Source organism: Xenopus tropicalis, chromosome 9, assembly GCF_000004195.4.
Source record: "Xenopus tropicalis strain Nigerian chromosome 9, UCB_Xtro_10.0, whole genome shotgun sequence".
Lineage (NCBI taxonomy): Eukaryota > Metazoa > Chordata > Amphibia > Anura > Pipidae > Xenopus > Xenopus tropicalis.
This window is the reverse complement of record NC_030685.2, coordinates 25577735-25598471: the sequence shown is the minus strand read 5'-3', so window position 1 is coordinate 25598471 and position 20737 is coordinate 25577735. Positions and strand designations below refer to the sequence as shown.

The following is a 20737-nucleotide window of genomic DNA, read 5'->3' as shown; positions in this document are numbered from 1 at the left end:
TGGTGTGTTTAAACATGGGATAGGGGCGGTGTCAGACGCTCTGTTTATGCGCTTGTACTCTATGGCGTAACAAAATCGTTCTCATGTGTAGGGGAACGTAATGAGTGCTTGTAATGAGTGAGAGTTCCTAACATTGGCCGGCCATAGTAACCGAGAGCTATGGCAGGCAGCCCGCGAATGGCAGCCGGCGGAGAACATGGGAACAAAGTCATGAAGAAGTCAGAGGGAATGCCCGAGTTCGAGTTCCCTGCGGAGGGCGACCTGGGGTTTGACGGTACGTAATACTGAGGCAATAGAGTGCAATAGCGTTCAGTACTAGCTCGGGCATGTCCTGAGCCTGCGGACATTCCTTGCCTATATATGTCCCACAGCTGCACTGTCTGCCTATGGCTGTCACTCACCGCTCCCAGCATCCCCTCACAGCCAAAGCCTGCTCACTTATATCATCTGGCCGCACAAGCAAATATTCCCAAATAGCATTAAAACTGTTATATATGTAATATGAATGTATTGGAAAGTTGCTTAAACTTAAATATTAAGAAATTAATAAGAATTAAGAAATATTTTATTTTTGGGTTTACATCCCCAGCCTAGCTGGCAGTATCTTCCTGTCTGAAACGTAAATGGCTGAATGTATTTGGCCTGAAGCCTTTTATTGATATGTTTAATAAGGTTTGCATGTTCCAGTGAAACTACTATTAACTACTAATGTCTGACTTGTGTAATTCTCGCCCAGGCAGGGTTGCCAGATATTTTAACAAACTAGCCAAAGTCAGTTCTAAAACCAGCCCAAAACTAGCCAAACGCTACTTTCAAAGTAGCCCAAAAATAGGCCAATATGTGCAATGAAAAAAATTCTAAAAAAATAAAAGTTTATATGGTAAAACCTGCCTTTTTAAAGCATATAATCACTACCCAGTTACTGGGATGGCTGATAATTCCCTGCCCTCTGTGCCCAGTCCAGCTGGGAAGCCACTACAGAAATAGATTCAGAATGTTGCATTAACCCCAGACATGATATACATATGGGTGCGCTGAACTACAACTATAACAGTGCCAAGAGTTATAGCTTAATGATCAACTGCAGAACTGCCCCCACATCCCAGTAGAAAGTAACGGTACAATCACATACCCTATAGAGCAGGGAGCAGGGTGTAGAACTGCCCCCACATCACAGTAGAAAGTAACGGTACAATCACATACCCTATAGAGCAGGGAGCAGAGTGTAGAACTGCCCCCACATCACAGTAGAAAGTAACGGTACAATCACATACCCTATAGAGCAGGGTGTAGAACTGCCCCCACATCACAGTAGAAAGTAACGGTACAATCACATACCCTATAGAGCAGGGAGCAGGGTGTAGAACTGCCCCACATCACAGTAGAAAGTAACGGTACAATCACATACCCTATAGAGCAGGTTGCAGAACATACAAGTTGAGCCTGAAAGAGCAAAAAGGAATAGAAAACAGAGCCTCCGTCTATACTGTCCAATTGCATGCTGGGTATTGTAGTTTTATATTAATTCTAGCTGTAGGCTAATTGTTAGATACAAACTACATAACCCAGCATGCAGAGGAACAGGCACACTAGAGGGAAAAAACTTTGGCTAGTTTCCAAACTACAAACCCACCAAAGCTCCAAAAAATAGCCCAAAACTGTACCTTGGCGGGTTTGTACTTTGTAAAGCTGCCAGGGCTTTAAATTAGTAGCCCAATTTGGCGGAAAAAACGCCAACCTGGCAACCCTGCACTCAGGACTAGAATGGAATTCAAAATTGCCCCCCCACCAGTAGTGACTGTCTATGGCAGGGGTGTCAAACTCAATCACATAAGGGGGCCGAAATCTAAAACACAGGCTAAGTCGCCGGCCAAATTTTTTTATTAATATACTTAGTAAGATACTATGGGGTATATTTATCACAATGTGTAAAAAGTGGAGTAAGGCATTACCGGTGATGTTGCTCATAGCAGCCAATAGATGCTTTGCTACTGTTGAAATCTGATTACTGATTGGTTGCCTTGGGCAACATTACTGGTAATGCTTCACTCCACTTTTTACACAGCAGGATAAATATACCCCTTAGTCTTAGTTACTATGTGAGGAAAATGGAAATTGATCAGGCTGGATGGTCAGACACACTCACCAAGGGCCACATAAAACAGCCAGGTGGGCCGGATTTGGCCCCCGGGCCTTGTGTTTGACATATATGGTCTATGGGATCTTATAGCAGCCCCTCTGGCATTTGCCAGAACCCACAGATTGCCAGTCTGGGCCCACTCACAGTGAATTGTTTTTAATTTAAAAAGTCACAGTTGTTTCCTGTCTTTTTTTTCCTGGACATACATGTATAGATCAGTGTTTATGGTAGTCAAGATTGTGGGCCACAGCATTTGAAATGGTTCTATATTACATATTTAAAGGGCCAGATGAAAAGCCATTGCTTTGAGATGCTACAGTTTTATTGTTATTTTTTAATTACATACATTTCTCCTCTGTCACTCTCCTGTTTATCTTCCAGTTTTGCTTTTCAAACCACAGTCTGGTTGCCAGCTGCAATCCTGGGGCTGTTGCCGCCCTGTCTTTCCCGCTTGGCATTTATACTTTTAGCATTGGAGCAGGTACGAGAGGCGGCTTTGTGCCACCCCTGGTAAATGGCTGCTCCCTGCTGCCAGAGGCAAGTTTCTCACCTTGCCTAATGGCAGGAGTGACTGCTGATTGCTAGTGTAAATAGAACCTTAGCAACCAGATCGCTGCCGAAATTCCAAAATGGAGAGATGCAGAACAAAAAGTTAAATGATTGCAAAATCACAAAGAAGTCCAACTGCACAGTTTGTCAGACTGTCACCATCTACATCATATTAAATGTAAAGGCGAATGGCCCCTTTTAAGAGAGTTGCTATGTTATTTAGCAGCTGAGTTGTGTCTTCTAAAATCTAACTATAGATACATTTAGTTGCAGTATTAAAATAGTTTATTATGAAAACCTAGAAATATTTGGTCACACACATTTATAATCAGTCATTTTTTTTTTCATACAGCTGCAGGTTAAACAATGCAAACAAACATGTTATTGGTTGCTATCAGTTACTGCCAAGGTGCAAATTTTCCCAGTGTTTATAAATGACCTCTGCTCAGGTTTACCAACTATCAATTTTAATATCTTTTGTATTTTTAACCAGGGTAGGGCAAACTGAGGGAGGGAGTGGTAGGGCTGAGCTTGAAATACCACATGTGCATTTCATGGCAGTTTATCAAGTTTCCATTTTCAATTTAACAAAGGCTGAAAAATCACAGAATAATCATGTTTCTCCTGCTGTTTTTTTTTTTACATTTTTATTGCTGCTCATGATGTCTTACCAGTGTATTTTTGTACCACAATTTTCAGGAAATCAGATCAGGCCGAGTGCAGCCTCACGGAGCAGATTTCAGCACTAAAACATGCAGTATGGATTTATACACCAAAATCCACTCCGTGTGCCTGACCCAAACTGACACATAGGTTCCAGGTGCAAGCCACATTAAAGTGCTGATTTGGGCTGATCCTTGGCTTGTGTTTATCCGCAGGCTGAGAATCAGCCCAGTGTGCCCATGGCCTAAATGGGTGGGTAAAATTACAGACACAAATAGGAGTATAGTAAGTGCTGCAGGTTATAGTAGTTGCCACTGCACTATTAGTGCCAGTCTTTGACCTTATATTTGAATAGAAACCTTTTTGTCACTTCACATACCGGAGAATTTTCAAGATTTCTTTGGTTGCTTAACCATTAAAATCCAAGGGAATGATGTGCAATATAAACATTAAATTGCAGTTTGGCATGTTTACTCTGCTGATATGCTAAATACCAGAGAATGATAAAATCCTGTGTAAGCTGGGCCGATAGAAAGTAAGAAGAATGTTGATAAATGTCCTCCTTTGTGATTATGATGATATAAGGCAAAATATACAAACCTGAATATACTCCGAGATGGATCCCCTTTTAGATAGGATCGGTTATTCAGGAACCCGTTATCCAGAAAGCTATAAATTACGGGTACGCCAGCTCCCATAAACTACATTTGAATCCAATAATTCACATTTTTAAAAATGACTACTTTTTTCTCTGTAATAATAAAACAGGTTAATTAATAGGATATAATGAATCCTTATGGTAGGCAAAACAATCCTATTGGGTTTTATGTAATGTTTAAATTATTTTTTTTTTCTTAAAGTATTGTAATACAAATTATGGAAAACCCCAGGTCCAGAGCATTTTGGATAACAGGTCCCATACCTGTACTATGTTTTACTGAATTGCAGTACATGTGCATGTCTCCTTTAAATTTGGGAGTGAAGCTGTTCTACCCTTCTGCCCAACCTCTGCTTCAAACAGCCGCCCTTTCCCAGAATGTTGCAGCCTATAGATATCTGCTATCTGCATTGTTGCACAGGCTGGCTGGTAAGCATGGGACATACAGTGTGGCACAAAAAAACACTGAGCTTCTCTATGTTTTCTCCTGCACTTGTTCTGCTTTGATCTCATTAAAGGGAACAAATGATCTGTAAGCTGTGAGCCTCTTCCTGGTGTCCTTGTGACACACGGGGAGATTAGTTACGCCGCGACAAGGCTCCGTTGTCTCCCCACAATGCCATCCCACCGGCTAGAATGTAAATCGCTAGTGGGATGGCGTATGCGGCGCCACGATTTGCCGAAGTTGCCTTGAGAGGCAAATTGCGGCGCCGCGTATGCCATCCCACTGGCGATTTACATTCTAGCCGGTGGGATGACATTGTCATCACGCCGCAACTAATCTCCCCATGTGTCACGGCCCTTAAGGTGGCCATACACGTGGCGATCCGACGATGTTTCGTACGACCATCGGTCGCACGAAACATCGTAAGATCCGCCACACACCATTCAGGGCTGAATCGGCAGGTAAGGAGGTAGAAACAATAGGATTTCTACCTCCTTCTGCCGATTCAGCTCTGAAGGGAGAATTTTGGTCAGGCGCCTTCTATGGCGCCCGATCAAAATTTTCAAACTTGTCCGATCGGCGAGTCGTCCGATATCGGCAGCTTCCTGCGATATCGGTCGACTCGCCGACATGCCATACACGCACCGATTATAATATCGGTGCGTGTATGGCCACCTTTAGGGTGAAGACACACAGAGCTACTAGTAAAAGCTACTTGTCGTGGATACAGAAACAGACAATGCTGATCATTTAGTGATAACTGTCTCTATGTGTGTTTTAGCAAAGGCAATTCTCGGTATTGTCTATGGCAGGGGATTTTGTGGCATTTAGTAGTTGTGACAAGTAGCTGCTGCTAAGTAGCTCCTTGTGTCTTCACCATTCACTATTCACTATGGGTAAACTCCACCTTTTAAGCAACTTTCCAACATACACACTGATGTTAAAGTTATGTCTAAAGGTCATTGCTACTGACAGCAGTGTTTTGTTTATCCCTTGCTGTTTTCTGGTGCTGGCACTTGGAACAATAGCAGAAGTCCGTTCCCTTTTGGGTTTGTTAATGAGCTGGCTTCTGCTACATTATTTCTAGAGTCAGAATCAGCTGGGCAGAGGATAGAAAGAGGCAGACAGACACTGCTTTGTTACAATTACAAATACATTTTAAAAACAACTGGAAAGTTGCTTACAATGACATTTATTTCCACTAAACAAAAATAGTTTTCAGACGGACTTTCCCTTTAGTAACTGGAAGATATGCGGTATTTCCTGCTCTGAAGAATGACACTACACCACATGAAACGTTTCTACCTATGACCTAATAAATATAAGTAAACTCACTGCCTTAATATAATTAATCAAACAAAGACGTTTTGGGTATGGATAAAGTGATGTGAGTGATTGTTTTGCCTTCAATATGGATTCATGCAACTTAGTTTGGACCAACTACAACAGGGGTGGGCAAACTACGGCCCGCGGGCCACATCCGGCCCCTTGGCCTTTTTAATCCAGCCCGCCGACGACGCTAAGTCTCATCACGCGAGACTTGGTGTCATTGGCGGGCCGGAATTAAACAGACTAAGGGGGCGTAACGCTGGCCTGGCCCTGCCCAAGTGACTTTAATCGCTTACCTTGTACCCCGGGCTGGTGCCCCTGTTAGGAGAAAACAGCACCAGCCCGGGGTAGCTGGAGCCCTTCCTCCTTCTGCCTGCGTTTTGGAATGACTTAAGACAGGCGCATGCACAGTAGAGTGAAAAGCCGACTTCTCTGTTAATGTTCGGCTTTTCACTCTACTGCGCATGCGCGCGCACTGGAGTAGGAAGGAGGAAGTGCTGCAGGTACCCTGGGCTGGTGCTGTTCTCTCCATACAGGGGCACCAGCCTGGGGTACGAGGTAAGCGATTAAAGTCACTTGGGGGTGCTTAACATTTCGGCGCCCCCAAGTGACTTTGCTTTTCCTTCTCTTGTAAATTATTTTTTGGAAGATGTGGATCCAAATTACAGAACAAACCTTTACCTGGAAACCCCAGGTTCCAAACATTTTGCATAATGGGTTCTATATCTGTGCTGTGAAACCTAACCATTTGCTTCACAAATGCTTAATCTGTTTTCTCTTGCACAGAATCTGATTCTCCTTCTGAATTGAAAGTGCTAAAAGGCCAACGACGGTTCCCAAATGTGACAACAGTCCCCAACCAGCTCCTTCTTGTGTCCCTGGTTGAACACCTGTGCTATGTTCATGAGCAGAATCCCCAGCGTGCCAAGCACCTATTTAAATGTAAGTGTACATAGTGTAGTGTATGAATTAACCGCTATGAAAGGGATATTGTCATCTCTTGTTAAAAGGGATTTGCTTGAGCATTAGCAGAAATAGATTAGCTGCTTGGATGAATGCTTTCTCTGTGCAAGCTGTCTCTTACCCACAGACCAATGTGTTCATTTTCTATGTGAAAAGCACTCTTAAATACTGATGACTATACAGTAGGATTTACATGCAAGAAGTTGTCTTACATTTTTAAAATTAGCACTATAGGGCAGTTTCAGATTCTTTGGGTTCCGGTCCAATATATGGTTATAATTTTAAAAAAAGCTTAGAAAAAAATAGCTTTTCTAGGATCATCTTGGTCCTTAAATAAGCATTTCCCCAAATCTCACCCTGTGCTCAGTGGTGCTTTGTGTGTGACCCCAATCACTTTCTTGGAGCCCCACAAGAGAGGGCAGGGTCGCAGTACAGAAGCCTAGCTCTAAATAACTTTAAATGACTACACTGGAAAGTGAGTTTTTCTGTGATTCTCTGTCTGAGCCTTGATTTGCCATATTCTGTCTTTTTAGTGTTATGCCACACTTTCACCAGAATGGGCCTGTTAACCCCTTTTGCCTTCAGCGATGAGTTCAGCACAGTGAGACTGCAGCACAGCACGGCTGTCACTGAACTGCTTAAGGCAGCCAAACGTCACATGTACACAGAGGTAGGTGATGCCTTTATCCTTTTATCTACAGTGCGCAGCTGGCTCTGCCGTGTAGTAATGTAACTGCATGCTTACTCGGCACTAATGCACAGCACTGTTTACTTGCCAAAAAACGCTTGCCTAGCAAATGTCTCTCACTGGCAGACTGCAGTATAAAAGTCTAATTATCCTGATTGCAATAGAACGTATGGATTATATCCACTTAATGAAATATGTATTTTACCAAGTAGCACTCTTGGTATTTGATATTCTTCCATTAAGGAAACTATCTCTGCTTTTTTTTTTTTTTTTTTTTTTTTTTTTTGTAGGCTGATTGAATCGTATCTGCTCCCTTATGCAGCTCTGTATAACTGCACTGAAAAGTACAGCTTAACCCAAGTGCAGGTACACAGAGAGGAATGGATGTCAGCCTGAAAACACACTCAGGCAAAAGCTTGCTTTTCAGTGCAGGTATATGGAGCCGCATAAGCCAGTGGATCTGTTTCTCTCTGCCTGAAGAAAGAACGCAGGCTGAGAGATGCCAACCAAATGCTCTGTTTTCTCAGGTCCTTATGGTGGCCATACACGAGCAGATCCGCTCGCTTGGCGATGTGGATCTTCACCTGATATCCCCACCTACAGGTGGGCGATATCGGGGAGCATTTAGGTAAAAAAAAAAAACGATCGTATTATGTGGGCGGCAATGGGGCAGTCGGTTCGGGGACCGCATCAACGAGCCGATGCGGTCCCCGATCAGACTGGATTTTCTAACCTGGCCGATTGATATCTGGCCAATTTCAGGCCAGATAACGGTCGGCCAGGCCCCTCCACGGACCGATAAGCTGCCGAATCGGTCCAAGGGACTGATATTAATTACATTACATTAATTTACATCATCTTTTGCCATTTTTCAACTTTCAAGTCGGGGTCACTGACCCCAGGACATAATTAAAGTAACAAAAAATTGCAAGATTTAATGGGAAATTGATATTGATGGAAGATCAATGTGTAAATAATCAAGAAATAATCCTGTGTGTTAAACATGTGTTACTTTCTATATTTACAGGAAATAACCAACGGGGATTTGAGTTTTCACATAAGCAGGTATGTGGCAATGGATAAACCAGAGTGTAGAACCATAATAATAATGTGTTTCGTATCTGTTGCTGGAGATATTTTATACACCTAATGGCTGTTTTTTTTGTTTGTTTTTTAAAAAAAAAAGGGCTAAGAAAATGCTTTCAGAAACCCAAACTTCTCGCTACCTCAATGAGTTTGATGAAATTGCTCAACTTGGGAAAGGAGGATACGGGAAAGTTTATAAGGTGATTGTCTTTACATTTATACTTCATGGCTGTTAACGCTCCGAAAGCTGGTGGCCTTGGTGGCAAGACTGATATCTGGCTGAAAATCATATAGATATCTATCTGGCACTGGTCCCCTCCTGGCAGGTCTTAATTGACTCCTATTGTGGCCTGATTGTTGGCCACCTCTGCAACCAAATGGATTTTGTGTAAGAGATGCCATTTTGCTTCCTCATGGTCCCACCTAATGGCTAGTGTTGTGATCACTGACAGACCCATAATAACCTCATGCTATTTCTACCTCAGGTGAGAAACAAACTTGATGGGCAGTTTTATGCAATCAAAAAAATACTCATTAAGAAAGTGTCCCGCCGAGACTGCAGAAAGGTACGTTTTTATGTTTAGTCTTGTTAACATTAAATAGATTCTGTTAGATGCTGTTGCTTATCCATTGTTGCAATGCCTCCAGTCATGCACTGAATAAGACATTCTATATGTACCCAGGTACTTCGTGAAGTAAAGGTCTTGGCAGGATTGCAGCACCCAAACATTGTTGGTTACCATACAGCTTGGATGGAACATGTTCAGCCTCCAAATTCACAATGTACGTGCATTCTCACACATCACTGACAGTTCATACAACTTCTTGAAAAACTACAGTTCATGTGTCATGGCCTTTTTGATTGAGTTATATTACTAGGAAAATAAAAACAGTAGAACCCCAATTTTTACATTCCCAAATTTTGGGCCCCATTCAATTAAGAGAGAAAAAAGTTTATCGTGTGAAGTTTATCAGGTGGAGATTCAGTTTGAGATTTAATATAGAGAAACTTATGTCACTGGTTATAATGTAAAAAGTCTATTGGGGAAAAAAGCTGGAATTGAAATAGGAAATTTTTTTTTCTCCTTGAATTAAATCTCGTTCATAAGTTTTCACGTAATCATAATATAAGTTTTTTTCACTGAATAGAATCTGGCCCTTTATTTTTCCGGAATCGACACCATTTTTCCATACAGGCAAGCTGTGTTTTTGTTTCCATATTTAATGTTTTTTCACAATTCCCGTAATTTGGCACTGCCCCCTCGGAATCGTAAAATATATTCTAAATATTTTATAATATATTCTATAATAATATTCTATAAAAATATTCTAAATATTTTTCTTGGCCTTTTAGGTATTGCTATTTAAACTAATCTAAGTTAAATTCAAGAAACCTTTGGGTAGGCTTATAGTTCCTGAATGAATACAAGGCTGTCAGAGCTTTGAGTTTATGAAACTGTCATTGATCAGGCATTGTAAGGACGCAGGTGATTTCAGAAGCCAAGCGAGTAACTTAAAGGGGTAGTTCACCTTTTACATTTAGTATTTTTAGCAAGTTTTAAGTTGAACTTAAGGTTAAATTATACCTTTAAAAAGACAATGTAAAATTGCTCAGTATGCTTTCTAAACAATTTTGCAGTTTTTATTCTTTTTTTTTTTTTCAGTTTCAGAGCTATTTAGGTTTTTATTAGCTGCTAATATGATGAATTCGGTTTGTAACAGCAGCAACAACTGCTGGTCAGTTCCTCTAATTTTAAGCCAAAAAGATACATTCAGAATAAAACAGCAGTGTTCTGATGTTGCTGTGCTCAGGAGAGAGATCAGAAGCCTGAGATTCCCTTTGCCATCTCCCTCCTGAGTTAAGCAATATGTTAGCATGTCTCTGGTTCCTTCTGAAGGTTTATTTTTCTGACTGCAGTTACAGGAGCTGACCAGTAGGTTGTGCTGTTATAAAATTAATTCTATTGGCAGGTATTAAAACTTTAAATAGACCTTAAACTTAAAATATAATTACTGTAAATCACAAGTGCTTAGCAAAGCACCTCTCCACCTCTTTTCAACTTTCAAACTGGGTCGCGGGTCATCCCAGCACCCATATTATTGAGGCAACCTTTCTATTGTCATTTGGTTCCTTTTAATATCTGTCTTTCTATTCAGACCCTCTCCTGTTCATCTTCCAGTCTCTCGTCCCCATCCAGATAGCTTTTGAAATTTCAGACTAGAGAGCTGCTGAATAGAAAGCCAAATCGTTTCGTTTATATACAGTGAAGGCTTTGAGGAATGTTTGCTCACAAATTAGGTTTCCTTAATGCTTATTTATATGTGTTTCTTTTGGTAGGCAAGCTGCTGAAGGCTGTTAAAGGTTCTCCCAATAACAAAGCTGAACAGTAAGTAATAATAAACACAGCACCTCTTCATCTTGCATATCTGTATGTTCCCCTTTGTTTTTTTTGTGTATATTTTAACTGTTATTTTCTATCTTGATAATGATAATTAGCTAGAATGTATAAACTGCCTGTCAAAGAGAAGAAAGCTGCATGGCTTGACCCAGCCTCGCTTGTGAGACACTTGGCTTCTGTTATAAATACGATCATTTTGTTCTTTTTGCCCAGGGACATGAAAGAGGTACGAAGTGTTGAGAGCAGCGGCTCCTTTATTATGTTTGAGGATTCTGCCCACCAAGATCCCAGTGCGCAGTCTGTTTCGGAAAGTGTTAATATGTCTGTGTCCTCACCTGATAAGCCGGACCACTGCATTGAAAATGCTGGGAACAACTACAAAAAAGACTCAAATGCAAACGTTGCCAAGAAAACAAAGGCTTGTAGTAAAAGTTACCAAAGCCAAGGCCTTGTCTGTCAGCGCGATAAGTGTCCCTTCAGTTCAGAGGACGATGTTGATAAAAGCGATTCATCGTGTGATGAAGAATGCCCACAGAAGGACTTGTGCTTGCACAGGCATTTTGAGGTAACTTGCAGGCCATTTTCTTTCTATGCCTTAATATTTTTGTGTATCGTGCCAACCATAAAAACTCAACCTTTATCCCCTCTCCATTCAATTTATTCATTCTCTTCTCCAAGTCTTTCTTCTTGACATACTTTGATTTATCCTTCCCTCCATTCCTCTACTTTGGTATAATAAGGAAATTGGGAAAGGCTGGGTACTTCGCCTACTGCATGGGGCATTGGTGCCAATAGCCACAAACTTGAGCACAGAGACCTGTAGTTTGGGAGGCCTGTATTTTACAGGGGCGACAGGGGGGGATGGCACATAAATGTCTTCCCCTCCCGCCCCTAACTTGCCTCCTATTATGCACACTGGAAGTGGTCTGTACCCATTCCCAGTGAGTTGCAGCAACTGCTGTTTGGCAGAAAGGCCAAGGAATACAACAAGCCAGTCAGCCATCTGGTGTGACCCTAAAGCTGCTTATACACAGGGACAATCTGATGGATATCATTTGTTTTATATTACTATATGCCCACTCACATCAAAAGTCTAGTCACTAGTGTGAACTAGTCCACGGTCTTATCAGTCAGATTTATTGTAGGGGTAGAGTGCAGGCTTCTGTGGTTCTGGGTTGACTGATGCCCATATACCTATGCTAAATCCGGTCATCAGTTGGTCTGGTTCTCCATTAATAGATCAATGTAACTAAAGCAAAGATGTATTGACCAAATGAATCAATATTAAGGAGGGGAATGGACATGATTTGGCCAGATTGTGGGCATTCTCTGGTGTGGTGGATTGGGGGCATGGACAGGCATGGTATTTAGTTGCCCATTTTTATAACTGAGGCCCCATTTTTCTTAGCTGTCAGGTCCCCCTGCCCATGTGGCAGTTGGTGGACTAATTGAGGATCCCCATGATTTCTGATGGCAGCCCTGATCTCTGTTGCTGATTGGCTGTCATAGTGAGTTTTCATTGATATGCATTATTCAGAAACCTCAGAAATAGGCTGTGAGGTGATTTATTGCCCTATCCACTGTCGCTATGTTTTACTGTGTGTTTAGTTGTTAATGGAAGACTATCTGTGACTAAGCACATATTTATTAAATTAACTCTTCCACTAGATACAATATCATCTCATGCTTCACATCCAGATGAAACTCTGTGAAAAATCTTTATGGGACTGGATTGTAGAAAGAAATAATCATTTCCAGGAAAGTGGGAATTCAAGTAAGTGATTTAAATGCAATAGCAAAATGTCTTTCATATATATATATATATATATATATATATATATATATATATATATATATATATAATACTGTGTGTGTGTGTGTGTGTGTGTGTGTATATATATATATATATAATATATATACTAATCCAGTGCAATTTGTTCACAGACCCATATGATTTTGTGGATGTCCGGATCACAACAAGGATACTGTATCAGATCTTAGAAGGGGTCCGTTATATTCATTCCATGGAGGTCCTGCACAGAGATCTTAAGGTAAATTGGTACTATTACAGATAATAGATAAAAAATGCCAATGATTGGCAGTGTCAGGGGTTTTGAATTCTAGTCCGTTGATCTGCTATGTGCATAGGCGAAAATTGTGTACATGCCGTATTTAGTTGTGCCACTATCATGGCCTGTGTGCCAGTTTGCAGTATGATGTAGATAGTGCTATTCTCTGACATTTTGCAATTGGTCCAGTGGGCGTTTTTGTTTTGTGTTATTTTTGTCCCTCAGATTTAAATAGTTGCTAAAGCAAACTGTAAGTGTATGATGATTCCTTTATGAACTATGGCGCAGCGTGTCCCCTCCATACATTTTTTCACAGTCTAATTAAGGTTAATTTCCTCCCCCCAACCTTGAAGCCAAGAAATGTTTTCTTGCATGGCGCAGACCTGCATGTACGCATCGGAGATTTTGGACTTGCGTGTAGAGACATATTTCAACAATCGAGAGACTCCTGGCTACAAAAAGACAGATCCAATGGTAAGTGCATTCTATCCTTATTGGTGTTTTGTCCCCAAAAGCAAAGCACATCACTCATTAGATCCCCTTTACAAAGTCAGAATATGGTTTACCCAGCCTAGGTTTTACTGTCTGTGGAAAACTACTTATAGCCACCCTTTCATTGGCTGAAACGTAATTTGGTTTTCTTTGAACTTGTTTTAGGATTGACGCACACAACAGGGGTAGGAACTTGCCTCTATGCGGCACCTGAACAACTAAAAGGCTCTCACTATGACTTCAAGGTAATAACCTGCTTACTAAAAAAAATGCTATAGTACATTGTACCTTAGTTGTATAGCATGGCACTGTTCCCTTTCCAATACTAACACTTCTTAATGGGGAACTCCACCCAAACACAACTTGAGCTTTTTGAATAGTAAACATGATTTCAAGCAACTTTACAATATACATAATTTACAAATATTGATGTACATTAAATAATGTCATGATTTTTAAAGTAATAATATGGTTTGGAACAGTTACCTAAGCCGGGCCCCCTGTTCTACTGCTGATCCCCTGCACGTGTAATGTCAATAAGGAAGGGAACATCACAGTACAATGCATTGTGCCATCAATTTTTGGACATTCTAACTCACCTGATCCAAGTGGCAGCATAGAAAGTTCCCTTGTGACAAAAACTGTGAGGCTCCTGTACTTTACCTTTTTAGAATACCTGCAAACTGCTACCTGTTTTTTGTTTTTTCTTGCAGTCTGACATGTACAGTATTGGCATTATTCTGTTGGAGCTCTTCCAGCCGTTTGGAACAGAGATGGAAAGAACCCAGGTCCTAACGGCCTTGAGAAACGGAACTGTCCCCTGCTCCTATGAGAGGCAATGGCCTGTGCAAAGTAATTTTGTAAAACTGCTGACCAGCTCTGAATGTTCAGAACGCCCATCGGCTTCTCAGATGTTGGAAAGTCAACTTTTCCACCAAAAGGAGAATGTAAGGGCCTTGCCAGCTGTATTGGGCTGAATGCTGTTCTGTGCAGAGATTTTAGCAGCTGCTTCCCCTTTGCCTGAATAGGACATGTGCACAATGAGATTGCTCAGTAATGCTAGTGTCTTCCTGTCAAGTAGAACTATCCTTGTTATAGCTTGTTGGGTGTGTCAAGGAAAAACTGTTGGATAGGCCAGTTTGATTGTAGCTACATTTTATTCGTACGTACGAAGGCAGTATCCAGACATTCTTAAATGAGAATTGTCTCTGAGCTGATACTACTTTGAATAACCCAAAGCATGTTTGTCTTATAGTCCTGAAACAGTCTTATCAGTAGTTACCTTTGTTATCTCTAAGAACAGAACAGGCAAAGAGGCCCAGTTGACTAACACCCAACACACCCAATATGCCTCTTTCCACAAGATTGCGGACTAATCATAAATGTTTTTACAACAGCAAACAGAAACATTCTTACACAATGTATTTCACAACCCCTCTAATATTAAATGATATGAACAAGATGGAGAAAAGAAACAAGATGGTTTCTTTTTTCTCTAACATTCCTCCCTGTTGTTCAAAATCTTGAACATATATATTCTTCTTACCCAGAACTCTATTCCGCTCACCTATAAAAGGTTAAGTGGCAGTACTGAGTTGCCTATCAGGGTTCCCATCTAAATCAGCAATTTCTTCCTTACCCTATTCATACAGGAATGGGATCCTGCTATGGATAAGGTTGGCCAAACACAGAAGGTTCCTGATCAGAAGAGGCTGTTGTATATTTGATCTAGGAGCTAAATGGGTGAGCACCCTCCCTTCAGCTGCCCCTCCATGTAACCTCTGGATGAAATACTGTATTTGCAACAACACAAAATCAACCTTGATATAATATAAACCACAAGGCCTATTGCAATCCCACACATTCAGTACCAGAAAAACTTTTAAACATTTGATAACCAAATCCTTATGATTCCCATAAATGAGAAAGGGTTCTGTAGGGCTCAACTGGGTCATGTGAGTCCCCAATCCAGGTACAACTCTCCTTACCTGTGATTGTATAAACCCCACCCTCATCTATTAGTAGGTAATCTAGGACCATTCTATTCTATAATGCCATCTTCCTGACTTATTTCTCATTTATTATTTTGATGGAACTTATAGTTTCATTTATTATACCATCCCTTATACTAGTATACTTAATTAATCTATTGACTAATTCTATTCCCCATCCTATCAAGGCAGGGAACCACATCCATCCTTTATCTGAGGTGGAAAATAATTCCTTTTTTTGTTTATTACTATGGAATGAATACCTTGATTGTCTATGTATGAGATGTTCAGATATTGTCTGATAGTAGGTACAACTCTTCCAATGGTACAATTTCCCTACGCTCCCATAGGGAGCCATGAGTAAGCTTAGTTTCCAAATATAATATAGTTCTTATCTAAGTACCCTAGGAACGATTGTACCCTAATACCCCAGGCAATATATGAAACCATCTCATATTATCTGTCACCTTAAACTTAAAACTCTTATCTTCATCTTCTCCTCGGTCAGGGCAGGAACACCTCGGGACATAAGAAGTATACATTTTTCCCAAGCCAACATAATCATTACAATTACCCTGCATCTTATCACATTTCTTTCCCATATAATACATGTAGAAATTCAGAATAGCATTTTCACAATCTGTGTTTCCCACATGAATCTTATTTAAGTACATTAAGTGATTGTATGATTAGCAAACATGGATCCTACACATATGGTGGGTGTATCTAGTAACCCTGTTATTTCCAAATATGTTCCCCAATCACTAATTGCATTTTGATACTTATAATTTGTGTCTATTGCAACTTCATAGCTATAATCTGTAAGAATAAGATCATTGATAGAGATAGATATCCCTACTAAAGGTATCCCCTTGTGGTTGATGGAACGTGTGAACATCTCCAGCAGTCAGTAGTATGTAACTGCTTTGTAGCCTGCTGGTGTAAGAACCATATAGAATTTGCCAATCCCCCTTTACTGGTGTAAAGCAATGATAAGGACCTTTACCCAGAATAACAAACACAGAGTCATTATTTTATAAAAGTCCTTTTCTTCCTGATGGTGATCCTCTTCACCCAAAGTAGGCCCACGCTTAGTGTCAAAACCTGTTGGTTAACAGACTAGTGGGATTATTATTACCACTCTCGTCTGACTTTAAAGATGCTTTTTATCCTCTTGATTCTGGAAGGACTGAATCATTCTCCTTAGTTGTCTTTCTGTTGATGTGATCTCGTTGGGGGGGTTGAGTGTAGGGACAGGCTCAGACTGTCACTGGAGATAACACTCTGCTCAGGCTCTCAGTCACTGGAGATAGCGCTCTGCTCTGACTATCAGCAGGACTTTGTATGGGAAATACCTTCTTACAGTGTCAGATGTGTATTCAGTTTGGCTCACAAATCTCTTTATCACCGCCCAATCTCCTGATTGGAGAGAGTGAGTTCCAAATACAGTCTCTGAATCTGATAAAGAATATAACACTTTTCCATACAAGTTAGTTAGCTGCTTAAACAATTGCTTAACATAGTCAATAAGAGAAACATATTGTTCCTACCAATATTTGAATAAACAACCCAATATTTGGTGGTCTACCAAAAGCAACATAAAGGAAATAACTGTTGGGGACCCTTAGGGGTGTCTCATAGATGACAATGCAAGGGTTAAAGCTTGTACCCAAGTTCACTTTACCTGTTATTAGTTCTGTGGCTTTTGTTACTGGCCATGCCTCAAATCACCCTAAAACATATCTATGCATACAAATACATAAAAACATTTAAATAGGTGAATACAATCTATCTGTAACCTTTGAAACTGATAGAATGGTTTAACCAGGTGTTATAAATATGATTTTTTTCACAAATCCAAAAGCAACCCATAATTTGTTTACCATAAATATAATTCCCCCCTTTTGGAAACATGAGATGGGAGGTGCAAAGTGTTTTACTAACAAATTAAATAAACGGGAGGTGCACACAAACAACCATAGTCATGTTTCCAAATATCATCTTATCTCTTATAACATTTACTGGTCCATTTAATATGGACTTGTGCTCCAGCCTTACTTTTGCAGCGTTTTAAAAATTACTAAAGTCACTGGTGTATGTGGCTGTCAGTTGGTGTATGTGGCTGTCAGTTGGTGTCCCTGTTAGAACCATACAAGCAGCCTGTTTGTCAGCAGCTTTATCTGCCTTATCATTCCCTGCAGTAATGTTATCTTTCCCTTTGAATATGCTTACAGCCTTTTCTAACAATTACTTAAAGTGACAGTAACACCTTTAATTTTGTGAATCTATACTTACTTTGATAGCAATAAAAACTGTTATCCACAAAATCACTGACAAACATACCAGTTTAGCAATATATATATATATATATACCCATACATACACTTTCCCCTTTATATGGGTGTCTATATTTCCCTTTAACCAACTGAGTGTTAAAGTTTATCCCACTTAGCCCTCAATCTGGTTCTTAAAGCTGCTACTACTACTGACAGAACTACTCCCTTTATTTCTCTCATTTGGTCATAACCCTCTACTTCTCCCTCACTCCGTGTCTTCCTAATCTTAGTTACATTGATCCCTACTGTGTGTCCCAATTCTAATATAATTTCAGCATCCATCTGTTCCAATAAACTTTGACTGAATTTGTATAGGGTATCCCATTTGAGTGTACACCATCACATGGGATAGCCATACCGGTCTGTCTTGTTAATTTAGCCCATTTGTCTATTTAGCCACTTACCCACTGGCCATCTTTCATCACTGCCTCCCGGTGACAGTGATGACTCAGGAGCTCCTATTCTCTCTGTTCCCGGAACAGAAAAAAATCACAAGTCGGGGTCTGGCCACCCCTCGGTTTTGGGTAAAATGTTCCCCATATGGAACTGGGCTGGAGACGATCACGCTCCCCCCTTTTACACAAAACAAAAATCTATATATTCCCAATATACAGATTTTCACAAAAGTGGGTTTCGGTGGCTAAAATTCACATACAGGTTAACCCTTCATTTGTTCCCGCCAAAATTTCCAGAACAGATAGATACAAACAAATCCCATAAGAACTGTTAAAACTAATTTCATTTATATAACCATAACCAATGACTACACTCTATATCTGATGGTAGGCAATCCTTACTAGTATCATTCTACAGTAAATCCTTATTAATATAGTTACACAGTGAGAGATTAATTAAAGAACAATTATCCCATAAAGGGCAGAGAGAGAGTTCTTATCATTAAACAAAAAACACTTTCACTGACACATTAGTACATTCACAGTTACCTAAACATGAACACAACATGTAACGGATTATGCACATCTGTTACACTAACTTACAAGGGTTAGACACAGACTAACAAAGAGACAAACAAACAACTTACGGCTGGCCTATCCAAGGTTCGTAGAGCGGGTTACTCTTGTAGATACAGCCAAGCGAGGGAATGAAAGTGATAGCGAGAGCTTATCAGAGACAAATCTTTGGTCTCACCTTTATTGGCGCCTAAGGTCTCGGTATCCAATCATCTCCTCCTGTATGGCTGTCCTCCAATTTCTCCACTCCCGGGTTTACTTCGGCACCAAAGCTGTCAAGGAAAAACTGTTGGATAGGCCAGTTTGATTGTAGCTACATTTTATTCGTACGTACGAAGGCAGTATCCAGACATTCTTAAATGAGAATTGTCTCTGAGCTGATACTACTTTGAATAACCCAAAGCATGTTTGTCTTATAGTCCTGAAACAGTCTTATCAGTAGTTACCTTTGTTATCTCTAAGAACAGAACAGGCAAAGAGGCCCAGTTGACTAAAGCTGGCCATACACGTGGCGATCCGACGATGTTTCGTACGACCATCGGTCGCACGAAACATCGTCAGATCCGCCACACACCATTCAGGGCTGAATCGGCAGGTAAGGAGGTAGAAACAATAGGATTTCTACCTCCTTCTGCCGATTCAGCTCTGAAGGGAGAATTTTGGTCAGGCGCCTTCTATGGCGCCCGATCAAAATTTTCTAACTTGGCCGATCAGCGAGCCGACCGATTTCAGCAGCTTCCTGCGATATCGGTCGGCTCGCTGACATGCCATACACGCACCGATTATCGTACGAAACGAGGTTTCGTACGATAATATCGGTGCGTGTATGGCCACCTTAACACCCAACACACCCAATATGCCTCTTTCCACAAGATTGCGGACTAATCATAAATGTTTTTACAACAGCAAACAGAAACATTCTTACACAATGTATTTCACAACCCCTCTAATATTAAATGATATGAACAAGATGGAGAAAAGAAACAAGATGGTTTCTTTTTTCTCTAACAGGTGCCATCAGCTGGCATGTAGCTTGGGCTTCCAGGAATATCAGTACAGTAAAGACATTCTTTTATATATCGCCCTATTTGGTCTGTTTGGGTTTCCTAGGCCTAAGGGATTAGCAGCAACTTTTTGAAACTATGGGCTGACCTTATTTTGTTTAGGCTTAAATTAAGGCATTTATTGTCAAGTATTGGCATCCAATTTGTTTTGGCATGTATTGTAAATCTAGTTTAAATGTTATTAAAGGGGTTTATTTATTTATTTTTAAATTGCAGCTTGTACAGGACCTTCAGAAGAAAGTGCTGTATCTAGAGGAGGAAAATGAGAGGTTGAAGAGGAGTTTGCAGAAATTACAGGAACAATTTTCAGGAACAGAGGAAAGTCCTGCCTCCTGAGTCATGTTTTACTTGCCCCATTGGACACTATGCCTATCTGCTAAATTATCTTTCAGATTGTTACAGTTTAATAAAGTGTATTTATATAATATGTTTGTGCCATTCATTTAATAGATCAGATGGTCTGGGGGGGTGGTAACATTGGGATGGGGCCCTAGGATGGAGAGGGCATTTCACAATGGAAATCTAAAGATGCTCTGCAATGCACTTCCCCACTTATCTGGGATACCGACTAGGTGTGTCTGTATGGAGAAACAGTTTTACAGATTTTCTTTTTAGTGCAGCAGAATTCGCTACACACAGACAAAGCCCCTCCCCCTGGAACTTCAGTGTGTGGAGCAGACTATGACTTTGCTTGTATAAAGTAGAAATAGGTGCTACACTACCATGTCAGAGTGATGTAGGTACAACTAAACACTGCTTCTTTAAACAATGCACATCACTGATAGTAGCATATTGGAAGCAAAAGAATAAGTAGAAAGGAGTATGGTATGTGAAACCTAAATACTTCCAGAAAGGTTCTAGGTTATATTTAAAGAAGCCTAAATATATACTAAG

The 20737-nt window shown here is 40.5% G+C and overlaps 1 protein-coding gene across 1 annotated transcript; it reads left to right on the top strand.

Annotated features, from left to right (window-relative positions):
- Nucleotides 1-93: 93 nt before the first annotated feature.
- Nucleotides 94-20268, top strand: eif2ak1 (eukaryotic translation initiation factor 2 alpha kinase 1). The gene is made up of 15 exons (NM_001045573.1): nucleotides 94-274; nucleotides 6571-6726; nucleotides 7281-7417; nucleotides 8463-8500; nucleotides 8622-8721; nucleotides 9007-9087; nucleotides 9205-9304; nucleotides 10860-10908; nucleotides 11134-11485; nucleotides 12589-12694; nucleotides 12865-12971; nucleotides 13343-13463; nucleotides 13647-13726; nucleotides 14195-14428; nucleotides 20060-20268. Exons 1-15 carry the CDS (start codon nucleotides 160-162, stop codon nucleotides 20177-20179), a joined length of 1896 nt encoding a protein of 631 aa, NP_001039038.1. The 5' UTR covers nucleotides 94-159; the 3' UTR covers nucleotides 20180-20268.
- Nucleotides 20269-20737: the final 469 nt, after the last annotated feature.